This window comes from Taudactylus pleione, unplaced genomic scaffold (assembly GCF_031769625.1).
Source record: "Taudactylus pleione unplaced genomic scaffold, aTauple2 ptg000032l, whole genome shotgun sequence".
NCBI lineage: Eukaryota > Metazoa > Chordata > Amphibia > Anura > Myobatrachidae > Taudactylus > Taudactylus pleione.
In genome coordinates, this window is record NW_028284434.1 from 8,259,557 (window position 1) to 8,283,189 (window position 23,633).

At 43.7% G+C, this 23,633-nt stretch overlaps 1 protein-coding gene across 6 annotated transcripts in view; it reads left to right on the top strand.

Moving 5' to 3' along the window:
- EEF2K (eukaryotic elongation factor 2 kinase) overlaps window positions 1-23,633 on the top strand; it is a 127,825-nt gene that overhangs the window by 67,678 nt on the left and 36,514 nt on the right. For all 6 annotated transcript variants that reach the window (XM_088451937.1, XM_088451938.1, XM_088451939.1 and 3 more), the window contains one exon: window positions 22,076-22,225. In XM_088451937.1, coding sequence (XP_088308063.1) covers window positions 22,076-22,225 — 150 coding nt within the window. The remainder of the gene's footprint in view (window positions 1-22,075; window positions 22,226-23,633) is intronic.

Consider the following 23,633-nt stretch of genomic DNA (forward strand, 5'->3'; position numbering starts at 1 on the left):
CCTAATGCAGATAAGGAAGAAGTGACCTATCTGTTTCCCGAGTGGCATCGCCCAGACTTCGAATACACCACGATAAGCTATAGAGAAATAGCCTCTATTTTGCAAAAAGCATGTACCAAGACAGAAAAGAGACGCAAAGGGAACTCTACCCATTAGATGCAGATAATAAAGTGTCTGGCAATTGTTGTGACACTAAAGGCCGCTGCGTAGCTGGTCCTGAGGGGGGGCGAGTGGCGAAAACGAGTGCCGTGCTTACAGGAGGGACTCGCTGGATAGTGCTGTGCAGCGCCGCAGCCAGCCGGAAGGTGTGAGCCGAGACACAGACAGCCAGAGAGCTGTGAGGACACTGCAGGCAGGCAGCGGTGTCAGTGGGAGCCGCCCAGTGACCTTCCCCCAGGGCTGGTGAGTGACAACCGGGAGCCAGAGGCGCGGCCTGGGCAGAGCTCATCGCAAAGTGCCGGAGGCTGATCGAGATTGATGGAGGAGGAGAGACTGAGCGCTGGGGACAGGCTAAGCGGTAAGAGAAGATGGGAGACATCAGACTCCTGTGAGAAAACCCCTCCAATAGCTCCTAATCTGAGAATAGACCACATTATTCAAGCCAGGGGGACTCCTATTAAGCACTACCTCCCTAAGCTGTCCTAAGAGCAGTCCCCATCGGTAATAGCCACTGGGACTCAAGGAGCACTATTGATAATTTACCTGCATGACATTAACCCTTATCAGTGGATATCTGCACAAGTTATACAGTGAGAAACCGCCCGGTCATTTCAGTGAATGTAATCGCCCCTGTAGCTGCATATTGTAACATACATCATCCCTCCGCAGAGGTAGAGAAGGACTTGTAAAGAACTCAGAAAGACCGCAGGTATAAGTCCCAGTAAGATCATTAAGTGGAGTTACCAGTCTTCCCAGGCTGTATGCAAGGAGCGTAGCCAGAAGGGATTGTTACAATTTATCAATAGGTGAGCTGGATTGGATACAGTCTATTAACTTCCAAAGGAATAGTTTTACAGTAAATATTGAATACAGAACAGTCAGCAAATTTATCCAGCAAAAAGCAGTGAGGATTATATTCTAAACGAAAACGTCTCTTAAGAATAGCGCTAACTTTGCACAATACAAATAGCAGTGTAGGACTTCGTATTAAACAAGGACCTTTTAATCTCTTTCTCCAATAAGCTATTCATCAACCCGGGCAACGTTATACTAAAACTGAACTAACAGCCAATTATCTCTTGCATGCGGAGATAGGATTAGAGACTAGTGTATTACACTTTCGGGTGCACCTGATATTAGTTGGTCATTTTTCTGAGTCAAACTACTGTACAGGAATGTGATGATATATGCTCATTTGCGGTTAACCCATTGCTCCCATAGGTGGATCTAGTATCCTGCGTTCTAGATTTAATAGATAAAACAAGGATCGGAGTGTATTTTCATTCTCTTAAAAAGTGTCAATTCTATTGTGATGTAATTGTTTTAATGTAAAGTTGTTATGAACATTTGCCTTTTACCGCATATTGGGGTAGATGTATTATAGCGGCACTTAACGTCTATACCGAAGCGAAGCAGGAAGCACTACCGATGAGATGTATGAACATCTCATCGCCAGGAGAGGGGGAGCATTAACTCCCCCCTCCGGCGCTACCCGCTATTGACCACTGATGCACTGCTTGTCAGTCCAAGCCAGCTCCACTGAGCATGCGCGGGATCTCGTAAGTATCTTCCGTAAGAGTCCTCTGGGCTGTGTGTGTATGTGGTAAGGAAACCCTCCAACACCCCACACTTAGAACAAAACACCCTTATTGGGGTGTTACATCATAACACCCCTTTATATCAGTGTTGCACAAATAACACAAGGAATTAATTAGTACATTGGAATCAGTACCAAGTCTATCTGAATACACCGTTCACTGGTTGATTTTGAACATATGATCGTTGCACTAGCATGATTTAATGCAACATATTCCAATAAAAATACTTGTCCACTCAAATAACAGTGTCAACTGTGATATAGAATATTGGCTACTTAACGTCTGAGGAGAGACACTTAGCGCAGGCTGCAACAAATATGATATGTTTTTTCAAACAATCGATCTTTCCCTTTTTCTCTAAGCCAATGTATCACTCTCACCACTATATTGAGAACTTAGGTGTTTTTTTATTTCTCACTCCATTTAATCATTCATTTTGTGGCAACCTGGTTATTCCAATATAGATAGATAGTTGGATACATCTGAGACAAACCTCCCCCTCCCCTCCCCTCATGCCTTCTGAATAAAGGGGGAGTGTGTACACCAAAAGAGATATTTGCTGATAATAAAACTGGATATGGAAATATGAATGGTTGGAAATCCATTTAAATCTGAATCATTTTATATGTTTGTTTGAATAATTATTATTTGGGATCCATACCTAAATGTGACATTCTGCTCATTGAAGTGATAGATTTTTAACAATAATTTTCACCATTTGGAGAATTATTTGAGCAATTCGCCTAACATTTGCTTTATATATATATATATATATATATATATATATATATATATATATATATATATATATTCTTTGAAATCTTCTGTTTATATGTGAATGTTTTTTGTATAAGTATTTGTTACATTAGGGATGACTCCACCACATTTGTCATATTTAACAGTCATTATATCTTCTCTTTTTAATGGGAAGAACCATTAAAAGTTATATTTTAATCTTACTTTATATAATACATAAGTGTGTCCCACAAAGGAATCTCTTGCTTTTAATTTGCCTAGACTAATTATCATGTTCTAAGTTTTTGTTGGATGTTGCTCAGTTCTGGCCGTCCTCAGTTCTGAATAAATAAATAGCTGACCAATTTCTGCCAAAGTTATGTCCCTGTGTCTTTATTTTAGTACATTTAGGGGTTAAATTACATGTGAAGGGTGTGAGTTGCTGTTGCAGCGGCATTAAAACGCTGGCAACTGCACCGCACCATGCACCCTTCACGGGCTCTTCCGAGCCCAAATTCGCATACTTTTGCTCGGAGCCCTATGGGGCTGCAAGCACTTTTATTGCGAATTTGAGCTGCCGTCAATCGTGGCAGTTGTCGCGATGACTCGTACCCGCGAGTTCATCCCATGTAATTGGATTGACCCCTTATTTTTTAGTGTGTATTATATAAGGTTCTAAGATAAATGATGTGGCTAGCATAGAGGACTGACTTCAGCCCGTAGGAGATTTAATGCAGAGCTTTTTTCTTGTTTGTTCAGTTGGATGTTATGCCTGTTATGCCTGTAATGACATAAAATATGCATATTTGTCCTGTGTATGTGTACAAAGTAATGCCTCGAATGTCACTTACCCTTGCTGCTCCTTAGATGGAGTGAAGGGGCGCATAAGCTAATCAATACAAAGCAGCTGCACTGTGATTGGTCAGAGCGTGATAAAAGCTGCTCTGTATTGCTTAGTCCACGTGGTATTTCTAACCACAATGAACTATATTGTTGTGCATGTAGTTCATAAATCTGTCTTATCATGCCTTAAGCTCTCACATGCAATTCTGTATTTTTATGTGAATGCATTTTGCACCTGCATTTTGGACACATTAAATATATTTACTATTCGATATACCACATACATAGTTATTATGATTTTATTTTATATTTTAATTTTTATTTTATTATCTTGTTTACCATACAGCGTTGTCACTTTTTTATTATCTTGGGTATTACTAGTTATTAGGAGGTTAACTTCTTCCTTAGCTGCTATTGGTATAATGATTGCAAGCACCTTGTGTTTTGTTTTTTTAACCTCTTTAAGGGCTGTTTGCAGTTGAATCTGGCACTAGGTAGACAATACAGTGAGGCTGTATTAGAGGAGTTAAAGGTGTTAAACATGCATGCTGTGAGCAGTATATAGTCACACTTATACAATCAGTGTCATGCAAATTCTGCAAGATGTATTTCCTGCATTCTAATCTACATCAATATTAAATTACTTTAAAATGAATAAAATCATTAATCCTACTAAAGCTGGGCATACATGTGCAGACCGACAGACATTTTTTCTGGCAGCATGCCAGCCGCAGATGTCCGCAGCATACACTGAGCCCGACATCTGCGCTCCACCCCCGGGGGAGGAGACATTTCCCTGTTCCTTCCATGGGAAGGAACACAGGAAATGTCTGTCTGTCGGCCGCGGCTGGGCATACACAGCCCGATGCGGCCGGCAGTTTACCTGTTAAACATCGCATCGGACCGCCATGCTGTACAATCCGGCATGCCCAACCGAGCAATATTTAACCCTCGGCCGCCCACACACACGCTACAATTATCGGGGCGATCTGCGGATATCGGGCGGATCGCCCCGATAATTGTAGCGTGTATGGCCAGCATTAGATGTGAATGACAACCAATGGAAAAGTGTTAAAAGTGTTGTGCAAGTCAGGTCACCCTTAAAATCTTAAAAATTCTGGCACCCATGTCTAAAGCTGATTTCTCACAGTGTATGGCGGGGACATCTGCGGCTGGCATGCTGCCAGATAAAATGTCTGTCGGTCTGACAGGCACTTTATCTGCACGTGTATGCCCGGCTTAACTAAAGATAGTACCAGTTCAGTTATTTTGCATTCAGCAGTCTTTATCTGCTTTAATTCCACAACTCTGTACTACTGTGCTCTTTTTTTATATATATTTTTGTTGCCACAGAAGCCATGCAATGATGTTTATACAGAATGATAAATGGCTTTACACAAGTTTTTGGCAGACAGGTGAGAAAGACAGGAATTTATCTCATGACCTTGTGTTCCAAACACATATTGCCACACCTACCTGTCACCATGGGCTAGTACAAAAACAGCTTTAAGCTGATAAGAAAAGTAATAACTTCTTTTTATATTGTTTTATAAAAAAATATCACAGAATGCTTTCATTTTCTTACGTAGTTTGTCTCTTGGGAAGCTTTGCTATATTATAGAACACTAAACAAAAAGTTACCAGGATGTTACGTGGCCTAGGGGGCCATGTGATCAGCTCACATCCAATCCTGGGACAACGTCTCTGGCCAGGTATGTCCGCTGATGTCTAGTTCCCAGCCACATTGGAGTTGAGTTGTGATATGAGGTTTTTGTTTCTTCCTCTTTAAAATCTGTTATAAAAATCTTGACTTCAATTAGTACTTTGTATCTTTACACGTTGGAGGCAGCCATTTTGAACTCATTAAAATTAAGCCTATCAGTTCCGTAGGAACTAGAAGTATAACTGAGGCATGAGGCATTTTATGAATCTGTGTAGGAGCAACTACGTGACTGCTTGGGAACATGTCATTGAAAGATAAATTTGCTGAATATATAGGACATATATATGTGCCACAGTAAGGGAAGACCCCATTCCTGTAATTCTATTGAAATGATAGTAAAAAATAAATACACAGGCAGTGTGCCATTATTATTTCTCTGGGGAGTTTGTTATCTATATTAGTGTACATCCCCTATAGAATATTCCGCTAGCAAGGATGGAGTAGTATATTAATAGAGTTATGATAATGCAATATTGGAGTATAGTAATACATTAAGCCAGATCCTGCTTATATGATATACAATGTTAGACAAATCATTCTAAATTGGAGCCATAGACGAGCGGTGGTGGTAAAAAAAGGTGCCCACACTTGCTACAATTTTGTATTCTGATGTTATTCCGATGCTATCATAGTCAATGGGGGGGGGGTCACACAATTATCGCTATTATTGTGGAGCAGAAACTGTGCAAAACAATGCACTATAATCTAAAATATCACTCCGAAATGGGATCTGCTAAGTGTGAGCATTTGGGTTATCCATTACTTTACACTTTAATATTACAGTGTGTGCATGAGAAGATAATGGTAATGTAATTTGTGTGCAAATTATTCAGGTATCAGCTTAAGAATTACGTCTTTTGGTTAAAATTGATAGCACTGTTGTAAGAACGGTAATACTTGGACCAAATTAATTTAGTCACGGGTTTGGCTACACAACTTTTTTACGCTGGTAAAAATCGCAGCTTTCCTTTTAGAAATCTGTGTTAAGTTAATTAAAGTTTTAATGGTAGTTAAAAGGCTTTTAGTCCGGAGGCGTGGCCACGGAGAGCATGTGGTAGCACACACTTTGGTGCGCTCTCCGGACTAACCTATCCTTGCGGTGTTATCCTGAGGCACTCCCGGGATTTCACCTAGGTGCCTGGCTGGCGCAAGGTCCTGTGGCCGTGGTGTGCAGCTCAGCGGTGGTTGCGGACATCTACTTACCCGGCATTAGGTGTGTGTGGAAGACGGGGCCCGCTCACGTGTCCCACCGGCGCCATGTTTTCTGCGTGTGCAGAGTCCCAGCGGCGGCTTGTCTCTAACTGGAGGCGCTCCTTCCCGGTGGCTGTCGGCATTGCATTAATATACCCTGTGGTGTCCCTGAAGTGGCTGAAGGTGAGAGCGGCTCTCTCTGTCTGTATAAGTGAGCACAGTTCTGGTGCTCATAATAAAAGGGCAGTGTCATCACATCCCCACTGAAGTATACAGGCGGGTCCAGCCTCTAGACCACCATATCTCCTGACAGTTGTTGATCTGTATCAGTTATACAAAAAGGGGGACTTTATATATATTTTCCTCTATACTTCTACCTCCAGCTCTATACAGTAATATACGGCTGGACCTTACCGTTTACATTCTCATGATGGGGAAAAATTCTGCTGCTGCAGCGAAGCTGGAGAAATTCTCCAGAGTACCCCCTGCTCAATCCACTTGTACTGCCCGGGGTGATAACTCCCCTCCTACATCTCCAGCAGAGTCGATGACCTCTGTTGAGCCATCAAACGCTGCGCTTCAACGTTTTCTTGAGGCAGTGACAGCCTGCGAGACTAGGATGTCAGAAAAAATTGGAAAAGTGCAGTCAGATTTATCAATTATACACCATGACCTGCAGTGTGTGCGTGAGAGAGTTGAAGAGGTGGAAACTCGCACTTCTACCCTGGAGGATAAGATAACACCTCTGAGTGTTAGAGTTGATTCTAAAGATTCGCAGCTTCTTTCCATGCAGAAGAAAATGTCTGACATGGAGGGACGCTTAAGGCGTAAAAACGTCCGTTTCGTGGGACTACCAGAGAAGGAGGAGGTTCCCAGCCCTGAAAAATTCCTGGAAAAATGGCTGTCTGATACGTTTGGTTCTACTTCTTTCTCATCATATTTTACAATTGAGAGAGCTCACAGGGTGCCACCTAGACCCTTGCCGCCTGGGGCGCCACCGTGCATTCCTCTAGCAAAGTTCCTGCGCTATCATGACCGGGACTCTGTCCTCAGACTGGCCCGCACTAATGGCCCTTTGTAATGGAATGGGACTCGTGTTTCAGTTTTTCAGGATTTCGCTATGGAAATACAAAAGGACAGGACCCAATTTCTCCCGATCAAAAGGCGCCTGCGGGACCTCAACATTTCATATGCCATGCTATACCCATCTAAACTCCGATTAGTTGCTGATGGTGAAACCAAATTCTTCACGACTCCGCAGGATGCGGCGCTCTGGCTGGATTGCCGCAGACCCGCCAGGGATGCAATGACTAATGACTGACATCATGATATTTTGCGCTACATCAGTCATTTGTTGTTACACCGCTAGTGTTTACTTTTTCTACGCTACAGTATATATAGGTTGTGTGTAAATGCTCCCAGTATTTGAATAGACGAAGTACAGATATATATATATATATATATATATATATATATATATATATATAGGGTTAACTGCTGCTGACATTATATATCTACGGATATTTTTCTAATGTTTGTTATTCCATATTGTTTGGGTACTATATTCATTTACACTATTTATGTGTTGTGATTTCTAATCTCTTCTAGATAAATTAACAAGTGTGTTCTGCTAGTTAGGTACCGCCTAATTTATACTGGAATTTTCAAATATGTGTGTTTATTCCCGGGGGTTAATTCCGTGTCTGGAGACATCCAGGTGCTATGTTCTATTGCCATTATATATTTTGCTTCAGTTAATTGTTAGTAGTAAGGTAATATATAATAATTATATTGCCTAGTTTAGTTTAATAGAGTGGGGTAGGGTGTTCAGGTACAAGGTATGCCTAGGTTGGGTTTCTTATACAGGGTGGGGGAGGTTTTAGGCGATGGGTTCATATCTGTTGATATGGGATATTTTTTATTTTCTTTGTGTGTAGTGGTTTCCTTCTGCTATGTGTGGTTTTGTATACACTTCCTCTATGTTTCCAAGGCTGTTTAAATATTTTCTAAGGTATATCAAATGATGGCATTGCCAAAGGTTAATATTCTTACTTGGAATGTGAGGGGTTTAAATGATAAAGTCAAAAGATCATTAGTGTTCAGACAGGTGAAACAGTATGCTGCAGATATAATTTGTCTGATGGAGACTCATTTGATTGGTGGGAAATTGATGTCCTTGAAAAAGCCGTGCATTGGCTGGACATATCATTCTACGCACACTTCTGCATCCAGTGGTGTGTCCATATTAGTGCGTAAATCTGTCCAATTTTCAATGGAGCAGGTGCAATGTGATGCCTGGAGTAGATATGTGTTCCTGAAATGCAAAATTAACTCTATATCTGTACTATTAATGGCGGTATACATTCCACCACCATACTCACATGAGGTTCTCAAAAAGGTGGCTGAATTTTTGCCCATATTCCCGGTCACACCTGCTTTGTGCCTGGGAGATTTTAATAATATCCTAGACCCATTGTTAGACAGGCATAGAGTGTCTGCTTCAGGTACACAGGGGAGGGGATCTGGTTTTTCAAATGTGGTCCAGGGGATGTGCTTCATTGATGCCTGGAGGATCAGATAACCTAATGTGAGACAATATTCTTGTTTCTCCTATACACACTCATCGTTTTCCAGGATTGATATGGCTTTAGTTACATCAAGTTTATTACCGAGAGTGCATAAGATAATTTATTAGACATGGGGTATTTTCAACCATTCCCCATTAACAGTCAGTCTTGACATGGAGGGACAACGGGGTCAACAATTCTGGAAATTTAACCAGTTCTGGTTGTCATGCATGGGTTCTGGGGCTGAATTAGATGCCACGTGGAAAGATTTTTTTTAATTAAATAATGGCACTGCATCTGCTGCAATTATCTGGGATACCTTTAAGTCATTTCTAAGAGGTTCTTTAATTCAGAAAGTTGCTAATTTAAAGTTTTCTTATAAAAAAACTGAAGTGGATCTGGAAGCTTCCTGCAAATTTTTAGAGTTAGCCTATAAAGTATGGTATGATGCACAAAAATTATGGAAGGATTGCTTAATGGACAAGGCCCAATATAAAATTCTATTTAATTCGCATTTACAATTTGCTACGGGTGATAGACCTGGATCATATTTAGCTAAGTTAGCTCGAATAGAACAAAAATCATCCAATACGGTGGTTAAATTAGTTGGTTCAGATAATGTGGCATATGTGCGTACCCCAGAGATAGCAGAGGAATTTGTAAGATATTATCATCAATTATACAAATCTAGGTTGGTCTATACTCAACCAGAAGTGAGAGAATTCCTGTCTGCTATTTCCCTTCTGACACTCTCTCCAGCGGCGAGGGATTTGCTGGATTCTCCCTTGACATTAGAAGAAATCGAGGTGGCCTTAAACTCAATTCCCAATGGTAAGGCCCCAGGGTTAGATGGGATCCCACCTGAGTTATACAAAAAACATAATAAAATACTTGTACCCCAATTATTTGAGCTTTTTAATCAAATGTACACAAATAATACATTACCTAAATCTATGTCTGAGGCATTAATAATTGTGTTACCTAAGCCAGACAAAGATGCTACTCGGCCAAATTCATACAGACCTATATCACTACTCCCCACAGATATAAAAATCCTAGCAAAAGTATTGGCCTCCAGGATTAATCAGATTATAACCCAACTGATCCATTCTGATCAAACAGGGTTCATGCCTGGTAAGTCTATGGCAGTCAATTTACGCCGTTTATTCACACACTTACAGTTAAAACGGGAAGATGCACAAACCTCCATTATTGTCTCATTGGATGCCGCTAAGGCGTTCGATTCAGTTGAGTGGTTGTTTCTCTGGGAAACCATGGAACGCTACCCCTTTTCAAATTATATTACTATGCCGCACAATTATCACATATATGGGATTGGATAAATGATAAAACGGCAGTCTCCCTACCCGCCCTAATATTGGCTGAGTCCAAGACAGGTCTATCGCCATTGCGTCTACTCTTGAGTGATAATATACACATAGTTAGTAGGCCCTTAATAAAGCAGGCCATCAATATTTGGAGACTTGCCTCGCATATTCTGCAGGCGGAAAGCGTAGATCCAGATACTCCGCTAGCACATGCTATTAACCTTAAGGAGCTATCTGCCCTTCAGGTCGGAGAAACATGGGGTCAGTGGGACGTAGTATCCCTGGGACAGATATTTCAGGCGGGAACTCTAAAGTCCTTTCATCAGTTGCAACTTGAATTTGATGTCCCCAATCATATTTCTTTTGGTATCTTCAGCTTAGACATGCTATTAATGACCAGTTCTCTGAAGCTCCTTTGACCTTACAGGAATCTCCTATTAAAACTCTATTACAATCTATTAGTTCTGGTCGCTTGGTATCTGTGATCTATACTAATTTATTGACCAAGCATCATAAGTCAGATTTAATAGCTATAAAACAACAATGGGAAAATGACGTTGGGGTATTGGCAGAAGATGATTGGAGTGTAGCTCTTGCTAGTCCATGCCTTGCCACTATGTCTGTAAGATATCAGCAGATACAGTATTTCATACTACATAGAATATATATGACACCTGTCCGATTACTGAGAATAGGGGGCAGGACAGATTCAAAGTGTCCCAAATGCAATTTGTCTGAGGGTAATTTTTGGCATCTGTTATGGTTATGTCCTATAGTATATTCCTTTTGGCAAAGCGTACTCAGGGTGATTGTTTCTATGGGCATACCTCAAGATATTCTTACTCCTTGGCAGACCATCTTTCTTAAAACCCACACTAGCTCTATTTGTATCACAGTTAGGGAAACACAATATAAAATTTTAATGCGATGGTATCGTCACCCTGTCATATTACATTCCATGTTCCCATCAGTTCCCAATACTTGTTGGAGATGTTCTTCCACTGTGGGCTCTCTCCGACATATTTGGTGGGATTGTCCTTCACTATCAAATTTTTGGTCCGATGTTATCTCTATCTCCCAACAAATTTTAGGCTTTCCCGTTCCCACAGGCCCTGAATTTTGGTTAATTAACCATTCGTCGGTCCCATTGTCTCAGTTTAAGAAATCCCTGCTTCGCCATCTGAGTAACGCAGCTCGAGCCGTAATACCTGTACTCTGGAGATCTACCACTCCTCCTACACGTAAAGATTGGTTTTGTAGGCTTGATTATTTTATGTCAATGGAAGATATTTTATATTCCTCTCTAGATAAGCCCTCTGAATTTGCCAATACCTGGTCTCCTTGGCTAGACTATAAGTCTTCAGATACATACAGGAACTATATGTCTTCCACCTCATCCACAATATAAATTATGATTCTTAGAATAACAACTATTCTTACTCTTATACACACGATAGTCCCTCCTTTTCTTCTTTCTTCTCCTCCCTTCCCTTCTCTGCTTTTCTATTCGTGTCCTTCTCTTTCTCTCTGTTTTTCTTTTTATAGTTTGTTTTTTTTTGTTTGTTTTACTTTTAAAAAAAAACTTTTTGTTTGTTATGTGATTTTTCTTTTCTGATATATTATATATCTGATATAGATTGTGTTATTTGTGCTATTAGCCTGATATTTCTAAGAAAACAAATATTTAATTATTATTTGTTTCGGGTTTATCAGAGGTGAAATGTTTATATCACATGTAATTTTTTTTCTAAATATTCTAATAAAAACTGAATATATATAAAAAAAAAAGATATTCTTACTCCTACGGCATGTACTTTGGCCGTAATAAATGCAGACGCAATTGACAAACCTGCTACACGTTTTATTAATAATCTTTGTGTGCTTGCCAAAGTATGTATTGCAAGAGATTGGATGGCAAATGCTGGGCCAAATCTGGAAACCTGGATATCTTTAGTTGGAGCAGTTGCAGCACATGAAAAATATGTCTATACTGCTAGAGATATATCTCAGAAGTATTATACTGTATGGGACAGATGGCTAGACTCCCCATATAACCGTTTGAGGGCTGCAATATTGAGTAATCCCTTAGAATAAGATTATAGTATTACATGTGGGATGCGGTAATAGATGTCAGTAATATGATTTTTTATACCAGATAATTATACTTTTTTTATGAGTTATATATACAGAGGAAAGATTTTATTGTATGGTACAGTGATATTTAAATAGCAAGAAGTGAAGCCACACATGTATGTATTTTTGTTTTTGTCTTTTGTTATTTTTATTGTTTATATTTCATCAATGTAATGTAATGTTTACATTGCTTTATTGGTTATAAATGTACATTTAATTGTATATTCTAAACAAAATTTTATAAAAAAACTATTGGATTTAAAAAAAAAAAAGGCTTTTAGTCCTCAGAATTGGTGAAAAGTAGTGAACCATCCATACTTTAATATAAAAATGATAGGACATAACGTAGTACCCTTGGGACAACCCTCACAGTGAAGAATAATGTATTTAGAGGTTTTTAAATAGGAAAATACTGGCAAAAAAACATGTTATTTGTTCATGTTTTCTATAAAAGCCAAAAAATGGGTAAAATGATGAGGGACATGTATGTTGAGGTGTTGCAGTGGTGGGACAAAGATTTTTGTACTTGCGGATGCGAGTTGCAAGTTTTTTTTGTTTTTTTTACAAAGTTGTATATACACACTTAGGGGAGAATCCAATTGGCCCGGCACGCCATTTCCCCTGAGAGGACATTTCCTCACAGCTTCAGGAGCTGCAAGGAAAACTCAGCGGTAAGAAGACACCATCGGGGGTTTAACATTCAAGGAAACCCATTGGTTTAGCAGTTTAGCATTTTCCCCATGCCGCTTTTTGGGTTTTCAGAATGATTTCCCCACTTTTTCATGGACTTCACATGGGTCGCACACTGCAGAATTAATTGCTTTGAAACTTGCGACTTGCCATATGTAACTGAATTGCGCAGATATCGCGTATGTGCTTGATGAAAATACACTGCACAGTGTGCGGGAATGCACAGTACGGAACAGTACGAAACCTTCACCTGATTGTAATGTTAATATATTGACTTACATAAATGTAATACTGGAATAGATCCCAGCTCCCCTGGATTGGAGTATGAATGTATATGTGCATGCATTTGGACGCTCTTTAATGATCAGGCCATAGCAGAGATACAATTATAGCTATTTAGATACATATCCAGCATTCTGCAAGTTTTGGTGTATACACAATAGTTAAAAGTAGGGGTGAGCGGGTTCGGATTTCTGAAATCCGAACCCCCCCGAGCCCCCCCGATCCGAGTCCGATCCGAGTCAGGCTCGACTTTTCCCGCCTGACTCGGATCTGAAATCGAGGCAAAACGTCATCTTCCCGCCTTCCGAGTCTCGCGGGTTTTGGATCCTATATAAGGTACACACGTCGGCGCCATTTTCTCACTCGGCTGTGGACAGTGAAGAGGGAGGGTGGGAGTTAGGGCTGTGTAGTGTAGTGTAGTGTAGTGCTGCTGTTGTCCACTACTTCAAAGTCCATAGGGGCTGGCTGTGTTGTGCTGTGCTGCTGTTGTTAATAGGGGCTGTGTCCACTACTTCAAAGTCCATAGGGGCTGGCTGGACTGTGTTGTGCAGTCAGTTCTCCATAGGGGCTGTGTCCACTCCAAAGTCCTGTGCAGTGTCCCAGTCCTAAAGGGGTGCTGAAGTGTTGTCCAGGGGGTGCTCTGTCCATCAGGGGTGCTCCCCCCAAGTGCTAAAAAAATAATATATTTTCTGTGTTTGTGAATTGTGTGCGCAGTAGCCGCACGTGCATCAACAAAGTAGTGCCAAGCGTGCGCCTGTGTCATAAGTAAAGGGCCGGCTGGCTTGACCGTTAAGGGTGCTGTAACCCCCGAAAGTACACTCCAGTCCAAACCAAAAAAAAAATTATTTTCTGTGTTTGTGAATTGTGTGCGCAGTAGCCGCACGTGCATCAACAAAGTAGTGCCAAGCGTGCGCCTGTGTCATAAGTAAAGGGCCGGCTGGCTTGACCGTTAAGGGTGATGTAACCCCCGAAAGTACACTCCAGTCCAAACCAAAAAAAAAATTATTTTCTGTGTTTGTGAATTGTGTGCGCAGTAGCCGCACGTGCATCAACAAAGTAGTGCCAAGCGTGCGCCTGTGTCATAAGTAAAGGGCCGGCTGGCTTGACCGTTAAGGGTGCTGTAACCCCCGAAAGTACACTCCAGTCCAAACCAAAAAAAAAATTATTTTCTGTGTTTGTGAATTGTGTGCGCAGTAGCCGCATATGCATCAACAAAGTAGTGCCAAGCGTGCGCCTGTGTCATAAGTAAAGGGCCGGCTGGCTTGACCATTAAAGGGTGCTGTAACCCCCAAAGTACACTCCAGTCCAAACCAAAAAAAAAATTATTTTCTGTGTTTGTGAATTGTGTGCGCAGTAGCCGCACGTTCATCAACAAAGTAGTGCCAAGCGTGCGCCTGTGTCATAAGTAAAGGGCCGGCTGGCTTGACCGTTAAGGGTGCTGTAACCCCCGAAAGTACACTCCAGTCCAAACCAAAAAAAAAATAATTTTCTGTGTTTGTGAATTGTGTGCGCAGTAGCCGCACGTGCATCAACAAAGTAGTGCCAAGCGTGCGCCTGTGTCATAAGTAAAGGGCCGGCTGGCTAGACCGTTAAAGGGTGCTGTATCCCCAGAAAGTACACTCCAGTCCAAACCAAAAAAAAAATTATTTTCTGTGTTTGTGAATTGTGTGTGCAGTAGCCGCACGTGCATCAACAAAGTAGTGCCAAGCGTGCGCCTGTGTCATAAGTAAAGGGCCGGCTGGCTTGACCGTTAAGGGTGCTGTAACCCCCGAAAGTACACTCCAGTCCAAACCAAAAAAAAAATTATTTTCTGTGTTTGTGAATTGTGTGCGCAGTAGCCGCACGTGCATCAACAAAGTAGTGCCAAGCGTGCGCCTGTGTCATAAGTAAAGGGCCGGCTGGCTAGACCGTTAAAGGGTGCTGTATCCCCCGAAAGTACACTCCAGTCCAAACCAAAAAAAAAATTATTTTCTGTGTTTGTGAATTGTGTGCGCAGTAGCCGCACGTGCATCAACAAAGTAGTGCCAAGCGTGCGCCTGTGTCATAAGTAAAGGGCCGGCTGGCTTGACCGTTAAAGGGTTCTGTAACCCCCAAAGTACACTCCAAACCAAAAAAATATATATTTTCTGTGTTTGTGACTTGTGTGCACTGTGGCTGCACGTGCATCAACAAAGGAGCAGCGCCAAGCGTGCGCCTGTGTCCCATAAGTAAAGAGCCGGCTGGCTCATTTCTTAAAGGGTGGTGTAACCCACAAAGTGCACTACTCTCCAGCAAAAATAAAAAAATATTTTCTGTGTTTGTGTGCGCTTTAGCCGCACGTATATATATCAATATAACATAAATGGAGGACCAAACTTTCTCCGATAAAAATAAAATAGGGAAAGATCAAGAACCACTTCCTCCTAGTGCTGTTGCTGCTGCTGGGAGTTGTTCATCATCCCAGAGAGGAAGTAGGAACATCACTACTTTTACTAAACAATTGACCCTCCAACAGTCCCTAGCGATGAGGATGAAGTACGACAGCAGTCATCCTGAAGCAAAACGTATAACTGAGGCCTTGACTGCTATGTTGGTGTTAGACGTGCGTCCGGTATCTGACATTAGTGCAGTGGGATTTAGACAATTGATGGAGGTAGTGTGTCCTCGGTTCCAAATCCCGTCTAGATTCCACCTGCATCCTCAAAGCAGCAGCGACAAGCGTGCGTCTGTCTGTTAAAGGGTGGTGACACCCTCAAAGTGTGCTACACAAACAATTAAAATATTGTTCTTTTTTTTTCTGTCTTTGTGAATTGTGTGGGCTGTAGCCGCACCTGCATCCTTAAAGCAGCAGCGACAAGCGTGCGTCTGTCTGTTAAAGGGTGGTGACACCCTCACAGTGTGCTACACAAACAATTAAAATATTGTTCTTTTTTTTTCGGTCTTTGTGAAATGTGTGGGCTGTAGCCGCACCTGCATCCTTAAAGCAGCAGCGACAAGCGTGCGTCTGTCTGTTAAAGGGTGGTGTAACTCTCAAAGTGCTCCAAAAAATAAAAAACTATTTTTTTAATGTGTTTGTGACTTGTGTGCGATGTAGCCGCACTTGCATCCTCAAAGCAGCAGCGACAAGCGTGCGTCTGTCTGTTAAAGGGTGGTGACACCCTCAAAGTGTGCTACACAAACAATAAAAATATTCTTCTTTTTTCTGTCTTTGTGAATTGTGTGGGCTGTAGCCGCACCTGCATCCTTAAAGCAGCAGCGACAAGCGTGTGTCTGTCTGTTAAAGGGTGGTGACACCTCAAAGTGTTCTACAGAAACAATTAAAATATTGTTCTTTTTTTTTCGGTCTTTGTGAAATGTGTGGGCTGTAGCCGCACCTGCATCCTTAAAGCAGCAGCGACAAGCGTGCGTCTGTCTGTTAAAGGGTGGTGTAACTCTCAAAGTGCTCCAAAAAATAAAAAAACTATTTTTTTAATGTGTTTGTGACTTGTGTGCGATGTAGCCGCACTTGCATCCTCAAAGCAGCAGCGACAAGCGTGCGTCTGTCTGTTAAAGGGTGGTGACACCCTCAAAGTGTGCTACACAAACAATAAAAATATTCTTCTTTTTTCTGTCTTTGTGAATTGTGTGGGCTGTAGCCGCACCTGCATCCTTAAAGCAGCAGCGACAAGCGTGCGTCTGTCTGTTAAAGGGTGGTGACACCCTCAAAGTGTGCTACACAAACAATTAAAATATTCTTCTTCTTTTTTCTGTCTTTGTGAATTGTGTGGGCTGTAGCCGCACTTGCATCCTCAAAGCAGCAGCGACAAGCGTGCGTCTGACTGTTAAAGGGTGGTGTAACCCTCAAAGTGTGCTCCACAAACAATAAAAATATTCTTTTTTTTTTTCTGTCTTTGTGAATTGTGTGGGCTGTAGCCGCACTTGAATCCTCAAAGCAGCAGCGACAAGCGTGCGTCTGTCTGTTAAAGGATTACATCAGTGACAGAATCCAAGTAGGCATGTCAGACAGTCCGTACCTGTACTGGCAGGAAAAAGAAGCAATTTGGAGGTCCCTGTACAAACTGGCTCTATTTTACCTGAGTTGCCCCCCCTCCAGTGTGTACTCCGAAAGAGTGTTTAGTGCAGCCGGGAACCTTGTCAGCGAAAGGCGTAGGAGGTTGCTTCCACAAAATGTGGAGAAGATGATGTTCATAAAATGAATTATCAACTCTTCCAGGGAGACCAGCCTCCAGAACGTACAGAGGGACCTGTGGTTCCTGCAGGGACGAATTAATACTCTGTGAGGATGAGGATGTACACACTGAAGAGGGTGAGGAATCGGTGGATGTGGAGGATGAGGATGACATCTTGCCTCCATAGAGCCAGTTTGTGCAGGGACACATTAATTGCCAGCTTGTTTTGTGGGGGCCCAAACGAACCAATCATTTCAGCCACAGTTGTGTGGCAGACCCTGGCGCTGAAATGATTGGTTTGTTAAAGTGTGCATGTCCTGTTTATACAACATAAGGGTGGGTGGGAGGGCCCAAGGACAATTCCATCTTGCACCTCTTTTTTTTCTTTGCATTATGTACAGTTTGGGGCCTAGTTTTTCAAACTGCCATCCTGTCTGCCACTGCAGTTTCACGCCTAGATGGGTCACGTGTTTGTGCCGCCCACTCGTGTCGCTTAGCATAGTCATCCAGCTACCTCGGTGCAACGTTTTGGACATAAAAACACTATTGTGAGGTGTGAGGTGTTCAGAATAGACTGGAAATGAGTGGAAATTAAGGTTATTGAGGTTAATAATAGCATAGGAGCAGAAAAACCTACAAATTCTGTGATTTTAGCTGTTTTTATGCTTTTTTAAAAAAAAATACAGATCCAAAACACAAAACCCAGAACCCAAAACACGGAAGGGTGGTTTTGGCAAAACCAATCCAGATCCAAAACACGAAGAAAGATCCAGATCCAAAACCAAAACACAAAACACGAAAAGTGGCCGGTGCACACCCCTAGTTAAAAGTATTATTTTCACTCTCAGTCTGCAAAGGCAGCAGAAATCTCGTACTTGTTTACTTGTATATCTTGTCTGTGCATCTCTGGTATCTCTCGGAATGTTATGGTATAACTTAATGCAGCATGTCTCCAGTTATAGCTTGTAACATGAGCCAGTGGGATGGGACAGCTGAGGTGCAGCGTACACCATGTACAGCATATTTTCTGTTGGCTCTCTGACTGAGACGTGGTATACGTGAGGCAATGCATCGTGCATGGTCTTATTTACATTCTATAGACACTGAAACGTGAGTCTGGGCGCAGGAAGAATGGCTGTATCAGCATGTGACTACAGACCATGTGACCAATTCCCTCAGGCTCCCACAGCAACATCCATTTGTGCAGATTGCTTTTTGTTTGAGCTCATCTGCCATCTAATCCCTCTCATGTCAAAGATAAGAGCCCTTAGCAAAACCAGTTACCTCTGGCTTTTCTACTGTGGAATTGTATTAGCACATACATTTTAATATACTGTTTTATTACATAGCTCACATTAGCTCTGTTTTTGTTAAGATAGTGAAACCCGTCCCCCCGGCTCACTTATAGATTTATCAATGGTCAACGGACCGAGAATAAACATGTTAATGGCTCATGGGCCGTTCTATGAAAGGCGTGGGTAACATTGCCACATAGAAACTATTATTAATAATGTTCCACATTTATAGATTGTGTATATACTGTATATGTGAAGTAGCTTATTTAGTTGGATTAATTTGTCTGTATATTTGTCATTGCATGTCATGGATATGTGTTTATATTCGATACTACTTCGTTCTTAAGATTACGCTAAAAACGTACAATATGTATATGAATTTTGTGTGTATACTGTGTATATATATATATGTATATATATACGCATACACATCTATCTAACTATCTGCGCACGCCCTCTCCCCCCCGTACTAATGGCCCCGGGCATTATTCAGAGGTGCATCATGCAATGGAAACGCATTGCCACGACTCCAGCAACAGACGCAAGAGCGGATGCCGCAGCTTTCACTACGGAATCAGGCCCAGTGTGTCCATGATATTTTGTATTATGTGTTTCTTCAAATGTGAAGCACAACAGAAAATGTGTAATATATCCATACATGGCTAGCAGTTTATATAATACGTACCATGGCTAGCATTTTATAAAATACGTACCATGTACCAGGACTTATTGGCACAGATATCTCTATTTGTGATAGTTGCTGTTGTTCTATTGGTGTCACAATCGTGGGATTTAAAGACTGTGTTCCCAGACTGGGCCTTGGACCTGTATCACTTGGCGCAGACGCCCGCAGGAGGAGACTTGGTTTAATAAAGTTCCTCCGCATGAGAGGAAGCAGTGTACTAATAGGGAATTTGAGTACTGTTAGAAATGGTGTGGTAGCTTGGAAGCCACTTGGAAAGACTGGATAGCCTTGTGTGGACGTTAGGAGCTGAGAAGCTACGTGGAGCGGCTGGATAACCGTGGGTAGACGTTGGTAGCTGGGTGACTACGTGGAGCGGCTGGATAGCCGTGGGTAGACGTTGGTAGCTGGGTGGCTACGTGGAGCGGCTGGATAGCCGTGGGTAGACGTTGGTAGCTGGGTAGCTACGTGGAGTGGCTGGATAGCCGTGGATAGACGTTGGTAGCTGGGTGGCTACGTGGAGCGGCTGGATAGCCGTGGGTAGACGTTGGTAGCTGGGTGACTACGTGGAGCGGCTGGATAGCCGTGGGTAGACGTTGGTAGCTGGGTGGCTACGTGGAGCGGCTGGATAGCCGTGGGTAGACGTTGGTAGCTGGGTGGCTATGTGGAGCGGCTGGATAGCCGTGGGTAGACGTTGGTAGCTGGGTGGCTACGTGGAGCGGCTGGATAGCCGTGGGGTAGACGTTGGTAGCTGGGTGGCTACGTGGAGCGGCTGGATAGCCGTAGGGTAGATGTTGGTAGCTGGGTGGCTACGTGGAGCGGCTGGATAGCCGTGGGTAGACGTTGGTAGCTGGGTGGCTACGTGGAGCGGCTGGATAGCCGTGGGTAGACGTTGGTAGCTGGGTGGCTACGTGGAGTGGCTGGATAGCCGTGGGGTAGACGTTGGTAGCTGGGTGGCTACGTGGAGCGGCTGGATAGCCGTGGGGTAGACGTTGGTAGCTGGGTGGCTACGCGGAGCGGCTGGATAGCCGTGGGGAGACGTCAGTAGCTGGGAAACTACGCGGAGCGGCTGGATAGCCGTGGGGAGACGTCGGTAGCTGGGAAGCTACGTGGAGCGACTGGAGCACAGTGGGAAAGCTCACTAGGAAACTAGTTGCACTGGCAACTTGTGTCAGCATTGGGGAACCTTATATAGTGGACGCTGGGAGCTGACAGGCTGAGAGAGAAAGGAGAAGACTCCTCATTGGTGGTAGTGTGTCACATGGGCAATCCAAGATGGCCGCGCCCATGGACCGGAGGACAACGCTTCTCAGAAGAAGTCAGCGGGGACCAGCGACCAGCAGGAGCCAGCGTGGGAGCAGCAGAGCAGCGGGACCCTCCAGAGGACAGCGGAGACTGGCCAGAGAGAGAGGGAAGCAGTGCACAGCGAGGGAGCCGGAAGACAGAGCGGGTCAGCACCCGCAAAGGTAGGCGACGGGGTCTGATTCTGGGGTCTCCAGGGCGGCGTGTGACAATTGGTTTGCCATCGGATATTAGCCTGTAAAGCCGGCCATACACGGTGCGATTTCCTAACGTTAAGATGTGTTGTATGATTTCCCTTGAGATTCTTCCCTTGAAATTCTTTATATGATTTGGTCAGATGGTGTACGATTGTACATACGATCATACGATACCGATGCGTCGTCTTTCACAAAATGGAGGAGGAGAGTGGCCAGGGATTATGCAAGACTTCGTACATCGGATCGTTTATCAAGCAAAACAGCATACAATGTGTGGCACATGGTACACGATAGGTCGTAATCTTACTGTTTTTCCACAAGATCTATGATGGAGATTTACGATGGCGGGGACGCGCATCGTCATCATAATCGTACAAATACCGCACACGATGGCCGATTTAGATAAATCGTTACGATTGATCTAAATCGGCCATATCGTGCAAAAAAATCGCACCGTGTATGGGCCGAATAAGAAATGCATGCCTGCTGCTGACATTGTGACGATTCTGGAGAAGAAGAGGCATTTCTGGTTATAGCTTGTTCTGTAAAACATATACAGCCCCCAATTAGAAAAAGAAAACAAACCTTTTTTTGTTTCATCCAACATCCTCATGCTGTTATGGTATGTGGAGTCCTAGTTACTTTGTTGTTCCTGGGGTAAAGTCATAATTACTAATATTGGGCCTGATATGTATGCTAATGTTAAGGCATTCGCAGCTGCGATCCCGCACGCAGCTGCTGTACAAAAATACGCTAATGCCTGCAGCCGCCCGGGAAATGTATTGAGACAACCACCGGCAGCTTCGCAGATAAAAAAAATGCATAGAAACGCGCAGCGTTGGTCGCAGATCCTTCGATAATTGACCATCTGTGTAACCCTATTGTCGCGCAGAATGGCCGCGGGAACTGGGACACTGGCGCATTGTTTTCTGCGTACGGGATCGCAGCAGCATGCTGAGATACACCCCATATCTGGCCTCCATTTATGCCATCACTCCCTGTAACCACCCCCACATGGTCCTTGACTGTCAGAAATCCTGCGTGCGGCACCGCTAAGGTATCTTGGCGCGTGCGCAGTGCGATCCCCACGCATGTGCAGTCAACCGTAAGTCGCTCAACTGAGTAAATATCGGCATAGCGTCCACATCTGAATAAGTGTATGCTATTTTATTCCATAACAAGTGTTTGGCTTCCCCTGGCAGGTGGACATTATGCAGATGTGTATCATTGAAATGAAAGACAGACCTGGCAAACCATTGTACCACTTGGAGCATTACATTGAGGGCAAATATATTAAATATAACTCCAACTCAGGATTTGTCCGAGATGACAACATTCGTCTCACCCCACAGGTAGGACTATCAAAGTAAGCAGCTACCGTAACTCATTCTAATCAAGTACAGCAATGTATTGGAGATCCACAATTGTTCCAGGATTAGGCCTATTGCCTTGCTGAAATACGTCTTCCTGATAACTATTGATTGTAATTATCTAAAAACAACAAGCAGACATTGCTCTAATAATTGCCATTTCTTATAATAATATGACATTATTAATAATAATTACCTGATATAGCGATAACCGCTATTAGTGGCATGGTCAGAGTCCGGGCTCATAAAGCTTGTTTAAAAAAATCTCAAGTACAAACCTGTATTGATTGGTTTGGGATGCAGTCAGGATACTGCCCACCGATATCCCGACACTGACAGCCCGACAGGGGACTACAGATAGGCGTGGAAATCCCGACGCCTATCATTAGCCCCTCTACAAAATACCGACACCCGGCATACCGAACGAAGGTAAGCCGGGTGTCTTAGCGGATAGCCGCACGCGGGGGGGCTATTAAGTTTAGGGACCCCCGGGGGAAGGGGGCACCACTAAGGGAGGGTTAGGAAAGGGGAGGGTTAGGTTACTTCCCAGCCCCAGTCGGGAATTAGATCCGTCGGGGTTCTGCCGTCTGTATTTGATCCGGGTGCTGCTCAGCCGCCGGCATTAAATACCGATTCCGATTGGTTTGTTAGTCACTATATTGACTATTTCTACTTCAGGGTCCATAGGGTATCCACAGGATACCTTGGGGTATAGGTGTGACGTCAGTCGCAGGGCACCAAAGAGTTAAGCTTTCAGCCTCCCAGGATGCACTAGGTCCCCCTCCTATACCCCGCCCCCGGGCCAAGGCACCTCAGTTTAGTTTGGTGCCCGGCCGGAGTCGGGTGCACCTGTTGGAGTGGGGGCTAGAAGAGCCCCTGAAGCTTTTTCTTCATGCAGCTGTGGCTGCACATCTGGATGAACAGCATGGACTGTCAGTCCTGACGTCCATGCTGTCTTCCCTACACCCCGCCGGTACCAGAACGCCGGTACTGATCCGGGGATGCTGGTGGGCGTCTGGGGTCACAGCTAGCGGTGACCCCAGATGCTCCGGACCATGGCCGGATTCAAGGGGGACAGAGGTAAGCAGCGGGGTCCCGCGGTGGGTCCCCGCTGATCACATGGTCCTAAGTCCCCAGGCAGGGGGCTCCCTGGGGACTGGCTGCAGCGTGGAGCCAGGCGACCAACCTGCGCTTCCACTACCCCCTGGGACAGCGGACCGCAGCAGAGCGGTAGCGCTGCGGCGTCCCAGGGGTTAAATGCATGCCAGGGGAGCGCGCCTTCCCTGTCTCACAGCCGGCGCCTCCCCCGCTGCACACAGCCCTCTCTGCATGCTGCCGACTGGTCCTGTGGCAGCGCTCCTCCCCCAGGCCAGCCTCCTCTCTGCTCCTC